This window comes from Apis florea, unplaced genomic scaffold (assembly GCF_048593485.1).
Source record: "Apis florea isolate Af1SG1 unplaced genomic scaffold, ASM4859348v1 contig_2272_pilon, whole genome shotgun sequence".
NCBI lineage: Eukaryota > Metazoa > Arthropoda > Insecta > Hymenoptera > Apidae > Apis > Apis florea.
Genome location: NW_028256549.1, coordinates 2,747,884 through 2,760,365, shown reverse-complemented (window position 1 = coordinate 2,760,365; position 12,482 = coordinate 2,747,884). Strand labels below are relative to the sequence as shown.

Here is a 12,482-nt window from a genome sequence, read left to right as displayed (position 1 = left end):
TGGAATTATAATTTTCATTTTACCTTATTTTGTTTTGAAGAAAAGATGTCTTTGGTATTCAAAAGATGGCAATAAGAGTCAATTCTGATATATTTCTATTTTTTCTTTATATGTTTCATTTACGACACTCTAGAGATGGCGTTGATTTCATAATTTTTATCCTATCTCTATTCTTCTTCTGCTGTTTTATACTTATCTTTTATATTTACTACTTTAAACTGCCATATTTTCAAGAGCAAAACATTTTTTTGGCATTTTATTAATATTTATTTATAGAATTTGATATAAAATCTGTTTTATATTTAATCCTCACATTTATCTTTTTAAATTATTTTTAGATATAAAAAATATAAAAATATACATAAAAAATATATAAAATGTATGAAAATACAGGAAAATAATAAAAGAAGAAGAAGAGAGTATTAAAATAAAAATAATAAAGGGAGAAGAAAAAGAAAAGTGATAAAAAAGAGAGAAAAAGCAGAATGATAAAAATAGAAAATAAGAGGAGAATAATAAAAGAGGAGATGGAAAGAAATGGAAGATGATAAAAGAGGAGAGGAAGAGAAAGATGATAAAGAAGGAAAGGAAGACAAAGATAATAAAAGAGAAGAAAAATCCTATACGAATCTCTTATACAAATAACAATTAATTAATTTATTGTTCTTGAATAAAATGTAATTCGATGTAATTTTTTTTCGATAAAAAAATATTTGTTATATTCAACAAACTTTATTCAATACATGTTGTTTGGATTCGTACTCGGTCGGCGATGCATATCCAATACTACTGTTACTTCGAACTAGATGTCACAAAATTGAACGATCAGTCTATTCTAATCTGTGATTCTCTTTAACAAAATGAATTTTATTATGTTTGCACTTATAATAAATCAAATGAAATATAAAGAATAAAAAAAAGTTTAAAATTTATGAAATTTGTCGAAAATAATATATATGATACATATTACATTTTATAATTATAATTATTTTTATTTCATATACAATTTATAATGTTAAAAGAAAAATTATTAGTACCAATTTTATTTTAAAAGATAATCGTGATATTTTCAATATCTAAAATTAAATAAAATTTGATATTATTAAATATAAAAACTATTTTCTTTAATACTTTCAATTTGTCCCAAAAAAAAAAAAAAAAAAATTGAACAGAGATAAAAAAAAAATCGAAGAATATCTAATCATAAAATAGTATAATTATTGTTTTAACATTATGATTATAATTACTGTTAAAAAAATAATGAAAATAATCGATTCAAATTGCAATACACACGTGTATAAACATAAGTATACAATTTATCAGCAATCCATCAGCAATCAGTTTGTAAAAAAAATTGATTCCTGAATGGAACTGATATAAGATATATAACAAATATTTTTGTATAGGATGTGCTGGTCTAAATTGCATATCCCAGAGAAATTGAATGTATAAACGTTGACTTGATCTCTTTATATCCACATGACATTATAATATAGAACATTTTTAAATCACATCTTCTCAAATATAATATGGATATTTTAATAAACTTGAGAAATTCAACAAATTCGATGATATTTGTACACATAAGATTTAGAATATCTCGAATATGCGCCAATAATTTTCATTGCGAGCGCAATATCTTGCTTCAATTTGATAGAAGACAAGTAATAAGTATTGATAGTAATTACAATATTAATAACAATATTTTTTATGCGATAGTAATAATAAATGTAATAAGGTACGAGAGAATCACACGAGGCGTTGATCTTAGAGGACCACGTTTCTCTTGATTGGTCGAGGGTACTACGATACGCTATTATTGGGTTACTAACTATATATGTTCCATCGTACATGGGTCTTTGAAGATATTGTAAATCTATGATCTATAATGTAGACATATGCGAATCTTTTAACTTATAACGTTAAATATTGAAGTCTGAACTTTTGCATTTTCTTGCCATATTTCCTAATGTGAATAAAGAATATCTGGAAATATTCAAGAATATTCGCAGCAAGATCGAAGAAAACTTTTATATTCATTTCTACGAGAGCTAAAACGATTGTCAAATGTTATTCGCATATGCCTGAATTTAACAATCTTGAAACGTTGAACAAACTTTGAATAAATTCTCTCTACGAGTTCCTTGAATTGTTTTATTATTCGTAAGCTATATTTAAATTTTGAAATGTAAAAGTTTCGAATAAATTTTTAATTAATAATCCTATAATTATATTCGCTGCAAGATAACAAGATGACCCAAACGATGGATAATAATCGAAGCTCCTTGAAAATACTTTTAATCGTACTTAATTACCACAATGATGGTCAGTATTAAGTACGTTTATATTTTATTTGTTTAATAATTTAAGAGAAAATTGAACGATCGTGAAAAAGGAAAAATGGCTTCGTACGTGCATCACGAAATTATTTAAAGGAAGGAGTACAAAATATTTCTTAACTCGTGAAAGTAGAAGTTTAGAGGAAATATAGAAGTTAAGAAATATTAGATCTCATTTAAATCGCTTTGTGAATTTTACGGAAAAACGTTATAGCATAATTTGATAAAATTCTTAAAATTTTCTTAAAGTTTAAATGTTATGTTTAAATATAGAGTTCAGTCTCCGTTTTAACGAATCTGGAGATTGATTTGTTCCCATCGCATCGATCTTACTTAACAATTCCGTAGTACCTACAATAACCGCTCGATAACTTGCTCTGAATTATTAAATTCGTATCATTAAAATTTTAGTACCAATGAGAGATATTCCAATCCTTCAAGACAGTACTGATATAATACTTTTTGATGCCGAAATCAAAATTGTGTGTGAGCACAAATTCATCTTCTTCTTTTAGCTGAAAGATTTTTCTTAAATTAAATACAATCGAATGATCGCACAGGGATTAGTACATGCAGGATGTAAGAAGGAATTCTATTCAGGGATTCGATAATACTGTTAATTTCATCATGCGTTCAATAGCACGTTTGAAAGACTGGGTAGGTAGGATAAGTACATATTTACAAGCAACGTTCGATGAAGTCGAATTAGTAATTTCAATCGAAATTCAATTCCTTCCATAAAGTATTAAATATTAAATGATACGATCAAATAGTCGAATTTCTAGAAACTACTGATAGAACTCGTTCGAACGTTGCATCATAATTTTAAGAGGATTTGTGAGTCTTGGGAATTGAACGAGGATTATAAAATAATTATAAAGATCTCATAAGACAGTATCAAGCGTGTCGAGACTTCGTAAAAGTTGTTCGTCCTTGGAACACCATTGTACTAATTCTTCGATTGTCACCACGCCATCTTTGTTCGCGTCCATTAACTGAGGATGAAAAATTCATAATGAATAATCAATTGATAATTCAATTTTCTTATTGATAAATTACGTACTTTTAATTACGTTTAAATAAATCGTGTGAATAGATTTGACGAAAAAAGTAAAACCGATACTCACGTGAAAAATACGATCGACATGTTCCCGAGCCGCCAAATGCGGCTCGACTATTTGCGGCTGAGTATAACGGCCCAACATCTCATAAATCGAGCCAACAACATCCAACATTTCCTCTTTACTGATCAATCCATCCCCGTCCAGATCGTAAAGTCCAAATATCCATTGCAGTTTTTCCTCTACCGATCCTCTCGAAACTTTCGACAAAATAGTGAGGAATTCCTGGATAGAAAAAAAAAAAAAAAGGAACTGGCAACTATGTGAAATCGTATCTACTACTCGAGTACTTGAGTATACACTCCACAAGATCCTCACTTCAAAGCTTATCTTTCCAGACGGTTTCCTCTTCATAGTGTTGAAGACATAATGAGCATACTGGCTAGCGTCTGAAAGAAGCGTTGATCCTTTCTCCGTTGAAACTACTTTATATACAACTTACTCTCACTTACTTACCACCTTGCGGGAAGAACTGTGAAAAGATCTGCTTAAAAGCTTCCTCGTCGACGAGACCCGTGGGACATTCCTGCTTAAAACCGCGATAGATAAGCTGTATTTCCTTCCTCGAGAATCTGGTGTTGGCCGCCAATGTGGAAAGCTCCTCCGGCTTGTGCCTGCCGCCAAGGGCAAGGGCACCGGCGGTGGAACCCCCTAAAATGCCCCCGAGTTCTTCAAGTTCGCCCTCTGTAAGTTTGCCAATAGGCGCTTCACTCCTAAGACTGTACCACGCGTTCGAGATACTCCCCTCTCACCTTCGACCAAAGTGCGTCTTCCTCTACACCAGGCTAAGGGAAAAAACGCCCTTCTTTCTCTCTCACTAGCAGGCAGGAGAGAAGACGGCGCGTATCTACTTGTTACGAGATAAAGTGCAACGAGCTCAAGAGAACGCATTACTCGGAAGAGAAGATGGGCCGGGTGCCCGAAGTAGATACAGAAGGATCGAGGAACGGCTGATCCTCCGGGCAACCTGCCTCTCCCTTCGGTAAATACGGGGGATTCTACGGGAGACAGTGCGCGCATTGCCAAGACGGATAGTACCTGGAGATATACAGGTGCATAGACTTGCAGGCGGAGAACTCGTGAGCGAAAGTTAACAGGAAGAATTATTATTGCCCAAGTAAAACATTTCGATTTGAAAAAAAAAAAAAAAGAGAGAGAGAGGACCGATTGACGATTTACAATCGGTGTCCAATTTGATTTTTAGATCGAAGATCGCGTTTTACTTGGGAGAGAATATAATAAATAGAAACGATATCACGCACGATTCCATCTCTTTTTTTTTTTTTTTTCGTCATTTTTTCGATCGACGATGGAAAGATGCGTGGACCTAATAGAGAAAGAGAGAGAGAGAGAGAGAGAATAGAGGAAATTGTCGCTAAAAATCAAAGAGATTCTAGATTGTTAAAAGATCGAAAGATAATAATATGTCGGAAACTATGATATACTTGAGGTTCGAAAAATTGCGAAATTTTCGCAATCAGATCGATCGAGTGGTGCAGCATCGAGTCGTTATCGCTTTCGTTCACGGACAAAAGTTAAAAAAACTTTGATTGACAATACGCTTTCGTGGGTGGAAATTTTCACGGGCGTCTAGACGACGCTTCTTATCGAAGCCGCGCTACGTAAAATCGATATTCATTAACACGATGCGCTATAAATAATAATTACCGACATCGAAAATAAAATTCAAGATCAAACGAAAGCGCACACCCAATGCTACATCGCATGGAGAGAGAGAGAGAGAAAAAGAGAATCGAGCTCTAAAGAATAACTGTAACTGTCTATACGGATGCACCTAATCATAGAAATGCCTAACAATCGACAATTCTACCAACATACTCTACGAGAGACTGCTGTATACTGCTACACGAATATATAAATACTACGTATTTACGGAAATTTACGCGACATTGGCACGCGTTCACCTATCGTTAGACATTTGCGAATTCCACAAGTTGCCTTTCAATCTCTGCATCGATCAATCCAAAGATTCAGCGTTGAAACGTTTCGAGAGATATCGAGCAATTTCATCGAATAATAAATTTTTAAGTGAATTCACGCGTGTCCATCCTACCATGCAATTATAATATCTTTTACGCATGCTTTCGTTTAATATAGTTGAAAACGATCAAGCGAACCGTTCAATCGATCCTTTTTCTCGATAGTATCCGCGATCGCAAGGAAATGAAGCTTTTCGTGGAGGGAAAAAAATTTTTAAATAAACCGTAAGCATCGAATATGTTTTTTAATCGATATCGTTAAAAATTATTCCGTGTTTCGCGATATCATGCTGTTTTTTTCCGTCATTCGTCTCGTCGTTTCTACGATTTCCTACGATGCAAGCTAAGAGAGAAAACGTGTCGAAATTTGTGTTCAAAAGCGGAATACCGCTGGGCTTGTTTGCGAGCTAAGGTAGAAGCTTCCCATTGATCGCTGCTAAAATTACGATCACGGAATTACATTAAGGTAATACTGAATATTAAATCTTTCTAAAGGAATGCGAAGATCAAAATATTGAAGAGGCTTGTAAAGCTTGGCGAAGAATCAATACGTAAAAAAAAAAAAAAAAAAAAATTAATGTTCTAAGCGTTAAAGACTACGTTGCTATTATATCTGGAAAGATCTAGTTAACGGGTGAAAAAGAAAAAAAGAAAAAGAAAAATATTATTAAGCGCACCGTTCGTTGTTCGGTCGAGAACCGTGTAAAACACGGCCGTGCGCTTTCAACTGGGTTTTATATACACATTATAAATGTATGCACTGTGTAATTCCACTAGCAGCTCTGGTCCCGGGCATCCGGGGTCACCATAGCAACGGGAGAGCTCCTACCCTGTATCCACCCCACTTTACAATTTCGGACCATTCGTCGATTAAAAACGCGCGAGATCTGGAGATCTATGTCTATATATGTATATACAAAAGAAAAAAAGGAAGAGAAGAAGAGAAAGAGAGAGAGAGAGAGAGAGAGAGAGAGAGAGAGAGAAAGAGAGAAAAAAAGACAACGTCTAGAGAGGCATAAAACGTGGTCACATCGGTCGGTTCTCTAGAGCGGACTAACTATTAATTACAATGTATTCCAAAGTGCTATCTCTCAAAGGAAGAATCGTCAATAGGGCGAAACAAAGAGGAGAATTTGTATTGTATATTCTTTCTTTCTCTGTCGAACGAGTCTCGCACCTTGCCGTTGCATCTTTGGCAGCTGTTAGCACTGACACACCGCAACGAACGGTTTCGCGATAAAGGGGGAGATGGTTCGGGCCTGGGCTGTGTCAATCCCTTCGTCTCAAGGAGGATCTCTTTCCACGGCACGACGTATCGACTTGGCCTGCACCGATTATCGGAGAGGAAACTCGAGCGGCACTACAGTCGGCCTTTATGATTGATGAACTTACTTTTCTCGCGGCTCTTACGTGACTTCATTGACCGCAAGCACCGATTCGTTGCCGGTTCACAAGTAAACGATCGCGCTCAGCGATCCGACTGTCGATTTCGTTCCCGTCGAAACGATCGATCGAACGATCTCTTCCAATTTCCCGCTTCCAATTTATCGAAATTCTTCACACTGGCCGGATCTTTCTTCCTTTTTCTTCCCCTCTTCTCTCTTTCTTTTCTCCTTCTTCTTCTTTTTCCTTTTCCTCTTCCTTCTTCTCACTCAATTTCTCACGTTGCTTGCTCACGTTCCTCGCAACTTCTCGTTCCAAACCGATCAACGCGTGCACCTCTTGTTTCTCCGATCGATGCTTCACGACCGACTAACGTATAAACCACGGACTCGGTAACGATGTGCGCAGCTTTCGCGTTGATGCACTGAAACAGCTGCCACGCAAAAGCACGGGGTATACTTGCTCCCGCGCAAGTCTACGTTCTTTTCCCATTATATACATATGCCAAATATTGGCCACCGGTAGCTAATGGGATATTATTTCAATAAACAATCATCATTCAGCTCGTTATCCTTGCTTATTTTTTTCCCAATCTCCGCTCTCATCTGGCTTCTTTTCCACCCAGTCGTTATATTTGCATATTGGTGAATCAATTGGTTTCGCTTACACACTAGAATAATGCATACAATCCGTACATCGTTTCAATCGTCATATGTTATTTTTATACGTTTCAAAACAATTCAGTCTCATCAATTATCGAGTTTAACCAATTTGCTAAATGAATAATTTATTTCAATAAGATGCGTTGAAAAAAAAAATAATTTACATTAATGTATCCTATAAGAGGATTCTATAAAGCGATTATTCTTTTCTGAAAGTTAAATAAAACTATTTGGCAATTTATCGTTAAGATAGGCAAAATAAGAAAATAGTGAGATGATGTAAAAATGAAGCTGTTTTTCCAATTATAAAATTTAATTTTGTTCAGAACATTTATACGTAAGCAATAGGTAGAAAATATCTTATTTTATTGCTCAGGAATTAGTCAATTAGCGATAAAATTACTCATAGGTACATATATACTTAGTCCGGAGTATATGTACACTTAATCTGGATACTTACTACTTTCTAAAGAACAACAGCTACGAGATGCGGCTGGCTATTTACGACTATTCTACTAAGTGCGGACGTCACATACAATTTGGCTATCATATCATAATATCGTGTCATTTTAAAATAAAAAACGAAAAATTTAATACATTATGAATTTTATTGCATTATAAATATGAGACAGATAAAAATTTTTTCTAAAAAATTGAAATCAAGCCAAAAACATAATTGCAGGTGTAGATTATTTACTTAAAATGTATTGATCATCGATAAATACAACAAAAATGTATATTAAACGTTATCAATGAATATATACATTAAAATGTACTATAAATTATTTTAGTGAAACATCTCAAATATAAAATTATTCGCAAGAATTATGAAAGTGGCAATATTATCGATCGATAAGATCAAATTGTAAAATTATAATTTCCAGATGGCAGGATAATAGCACTTGATGTCAATAATAGTAATCATTGATAAAAGAATATTATATGTATAAAAGTATATAAAGAAAACGTTATTTAAAGAACTAAAATCTTTAATTTTCTTCTTTTAAAGATGCTTTTATGATGAGTCTATTATAACTTTTAAGTATATTCTAAGAAAATTATTTAATATTAAACGGAAATATAACTAAAATATAAACTACTTTGAAAAACTTTGACTAATAATATAATAAGGATAGCTACTTTCAAAACAAATTAAATTTAACAATGAAAAGAATGATATCTTTCAACATTTTTTCAACATTTCATGTGAAACTTATTTTCGGTTAAATCAATTTTTAAATTAAAAGAAACCGCGTAATTCGGTTAGCAGACGAATTTTTCTATCGGCCATATCAGGAATGTGTGAGAATTGAGGGAAGGATATATTACGACTGGATGGCTTGATATTGAAAAATGAATAGCAACGATATTTCAAATTTATCATACAAAGAATTACAAGCTTTAGCTCTTCGATATCGAGTACCAGGTAACATAAAGGTAACTGATTTATTGTAAGAAATATAACTAAAAAAATTTCCTTCTTAATTTTTTTCCTAAAACGACAAGTAAATTGATTTTTGAACGATCGATTATGATTTCTGGCCGTAGAAGAAATTACTGGTTAAAGTGTTGCAAGCCGCAAAAGGCGGAAATGAAAATGAAGTTGGCAGGCTACTGCAAGATCTTAAGCAGAATCGTAAGAGGAAAGTGAGAAAAGTCAAAATCAGAAAACTCGGGTTAACCTCCACACCATTACATAGTCCTGATTACGGTATGGCTGATGATTATTACTGCCCGCAACAGCAACCACCTTATCAATGGGTGAGTTGATTTTCATTTAGTTTCGATGTTGTAATGTACATTTAAACTTGAAAAAATTCAAATTATTTTATAAAATCTCACATTCGTCTCAAAAATTGATCGATGATGCTTGAGACAGAAAATTATATCGAATATGATTAATTTTATAGATCGATCATCAATTATCAATCTTATCAAAAATTTTATATTTACAATATTTCTATAACAATGAAAATTTTATTACATTTATATGTAATGTTTTTAAACAAAATTTTAATAAAAAAAATAAAATATTTATTTTAAGTAAAATAATTATTTTTACAGGTGGGTGCAGAAGAAGAAATTGCAAGTAGAGATGAAGATAACAAAATTCCTCATTATGAAGAGTTTAAACAATTTTTATTAAAGAGAATCCAAAGAGAATTTCAAACATATGATGCAAATAATAATCAAATACAAGATTCAACTGTAGTAGATTTAAGAACAGCAACAGTTTCATCTGATATGCAAAAAGTTCCTTTAGATATTAGTAATTATACTAAGTCTAATATAGTTGCTGTTAATAATGTAGATACATCTATATATCAACCAAATGATAATGTAGAATATCAAACATTAGAAGATACAAATAGCAATATTCAGGGATCTATACTTCTAAAAAAAATGTTACAAGCTCCAGTTGGTGCAAATTTGGGTGAGATAGCTAGTCCTGTACTTGGAAGATTTTGGACAATGGAACAATATCAATCCAATACCTTGTTAGATAATTCTGATACTTTAACTGCTGAATCAGATAATCAAGATAATGAAGAAAATTTAGAAAACAATACAGAGTGCTATGGATTTCTAAATGGTATAAAGGGAGAATATTTTTTGAATGAACCAACTTTTGTGAAAAGTGTTGAAGAAATTGGTCAACAAATTTCAAATGTCTTAACAAATGAAAATATTAATCAGTATAAATATCCTAATACAAATATTGATATGCATCAAGTCTATGAAAATTGGACTATTACTAATGTTATGGATGCAACAGGTAATAGTTATGCAACATCAGATGTTCAACCAACAAAAGTATTTCAGACTATGTATTGTGATAATATGATCTCTGATAGTTTAAATAAGCCTATAAATGATGAAAATTTAACATGTCAATATCGAATGACAGAGACTGTGCATCCATATAATTCAAATCAAAATTTATTGAATTTGAATCCATCGGAAGAAAATCAGTATTGTGAAACAAATATTATTTCTAATGACCAATCTAATTGTAATAATTCCTATTATTTACAAAATTTAATTAAGTGTAGCACAGAAACTACTGGAGAGTATTTGCAATATACACATTCCTTTTCAAATGCAAATATAGATCAAGAAACATATACATCTACTACATCTCAGACATTTTCTAATAATAATCATTACAATACTAATCTCCCATATGAATATTCTTGTTCACATAATAATCAGTCAACCATTCCATTATCTGAAAATTTAGGACAATCAGAACAAAATTGTAATTCTATAATACAAACAGAATCTAATAATCATATACCTGTTATAACAGATAAGATACAAACAAATGGTATGTAGTTGTTCTATTGTTGCTTTAAAATTATTTATTTAAGAATATAAAGAAAAATAATATTATGTTTTTAATATCTTCAGGAATCCTAGATCCATTTTGGCCAAAAAGAATATCCAAAATGCCTCCAGATTCTATTTTAGAAAATATTTTGAATTTCATTAGTAACAAACGTATAGATTTATCGAAATTAGATCAAACATCTTGTGTATATTGTTACATAGCTCCTATTGTTACTCATACACCAGTTTCATCAAGTATAAGTTGCTCTCAAAAAGAAAAATTTGTTGCAGAATATAGACAACATTCATTTTCTCCATATTGGTTACTTTATAATGATACTTCATGCGGAATGCGAATGGCTAATTTACAAACGAACATTAGGGAAGCTATGATAGAAGAATCACGGCCATTACATTCACCATTATCAAATAACGAATCTGATTTAAGAGAATCAGTTGCGGAAAGTGAAGATTCAATTACTGAAGTTTGGACTCGTAATTATACGAATTACGAAACGCCAGCCGAAAAAGATGTAAATATATGCGAAGATTTAAATGTTGAAGTTACAGATTGTTTATTTTCAGTGATTAATACTGAACCATTGGTTAGTCAAGTAAATGATCTTTCTAAAAATTAAAAAAAAATGTGTACTATTAATAGTACATAAAATTGTATTTATCATTATTAAAAAAGAAAGAATATAAAAACAATGATATTATGTAATTTATGAAGAAAAATAATTACACAAATTATTTATATATTTAAGATTATAAATCAAAGTCAAACATGATCAATTGAAGATTATCTTGTTTAATCTAAAAATTTCAAGAAAGCGATTTATTATGTTATAGCGATCATGTAAAACTATTTTTTCAATGTTAATAAAAGTGCAATGTTAATTACAGAAAAAATATGTTAGTATTATAAAAAATAAAAAAAAGTAAAATGATTTTTTTTAAGTTGGTATTTGTAAAAATATAAATTTGGCAAAAAAATTACAAAATATACCTACTATATATATATATACTATATACTATATGCGGAAAAAACATGCAATTTTTTTTTATAAAACGAGGATAAAGAAACAAACGATATTAGAAATGAAAAAATGAAATTAATTTTAATAGATTATTCGAATTAAATATTTTTGATTAAAAATAAAATCAAAAAATTATTTTCGTTTATTTTCTTTATCTTCAATCAATATTTATATATCGTTATATATTTTAATAAGAAATAAACAGCAAGCATCACAAATGTATATTTCTAATAAAATATTTATTTAAAGCCTTCTGTCCATAACATATAATCGAAAGAAAAAAATATAAATGATTTATCATATTTTCGATTTTTTGATTTTTAATTCAATTTTTATCAAATAATAACAAATTTTTTTTATGCAAAGATAACTATCAGTTATTTATTTCAACAAATTATTTATAATAAAAATTCAATGAAAATTTTACTTACTTGGAATTCCTTCTGCCTGCATTTGTGTTTTCAAATAATTGAAAACTTTAACTGGAATCGATTCTTTTCTTCGATTTTTATATACTCCTACTTCAGAATCCATACTTTTCGAAGTACTTTGTTTATCAGAAGATCTACCTGGTGTCATATGAACACTATACATTTTCTTTTTTTAT

The 12,482-nt window shown here is 31.2% G+C and overlaps 2 protein-coding genes across 2 annotated transcripts; one reads left to right on the top strand and one right to left on the bottom strand.

Moving 5' to 3' along the window:
- Nucleotides 1-1,198: 1,198 nt before the first annotated feature.
- On the bottom strand, nt 1,199-7,344 carry LOC100870474 (A-type potassium channel modulatory protein KCNIP1). Its single transcript, XM_086917732.1, has 6 exons — nt 7,303-7,344; nt 7,113-7,212; nt 3,917-4,144; nt 3,779-3,849; nt 3,467-3,685; nt 1,199-3,334 (listed from the first exon to the last, which is right to left on the bottom strand). The coding sequence occupies exons 1-6, from the start codon at nt 7,342-7,344 to the stop codon at nt 3,224-3,226; spliced, it is 771 nt and encodes a 256-aa protein (XP_086773858.1). The 3' UTR covers nt 1,199-3,223.
- A 1,514-nt stretch (nt 7,345-8,858) lies between these two features.
- Nucleotides 8,859-11,473, top strand: LOC100869519 (uncharacterized). The gene is made up of 4 exons (XM_003696065.4): nt 8,859-8,942; nt 9,054-9,266; nt 9,570-10,833; nt 10,917-11,473. Exons 1-4 carry the CDS (start codon nt 8,859-8,861, stop codon nt 11,471-11,473), a joined length of 2,118 nt encoding a protein of 705 aa, XP_003696113.2.
- Nucleotides 11,474-12,482: the final 1,009 nt, after the last annotated feature.

What these genes read in the sequence shown, in the direction of transcription:
- LOC100870474 (XM_086917732.1), bottom strand. Translation starts at nt 7,344, where the DNA reads ATGTATATAATGGGAAAAGAACGTAGACTTGCGCGGGAGCAA. An exon ending in ACAGTTCTTCCCGCAAGGTG is followed by an intron (nt 3,850 to 3,916) that starts GTAAGTAAGTGA and finishes CGCTTCTTTCAG; the next exon opens with ACGCTAGCCAGTATGCTCAT. An exon ending in ATGTCGATCGTATTTTTCAC is followed by an intron (nt 3,335 to 3,466) that starts GTGAGTATCGGT and finishes TTTCATCCTCAG; the next exon opens with TTAATGGACGCGAACAAAGA.
- LOC100869519 (XM_003696065.4), top strand. Translation starts at nt 8,859, where the DNA reads ATGAATAGCAACGATATTTCAAATTTATCATACAAAGAATTACAAGCT. An exon ending in AGCAACCACCTTATCAATGG is followed by an intron (nt 9,267 to 9,569) that starts GTGAGTTGATTT and finishes TTATTTTTACAG; the next exon opens with GTGGGTGCAGAAGAAGAAAT. An exon ending in AGATAAGATACAAACAAATG is followed by an intron (nt 10,834 to 10,916) that starts GTATGTAGTTGT and finishes TAATATCTTCAG; the next exon opens with GAATCCTAGATCCATTTTGG.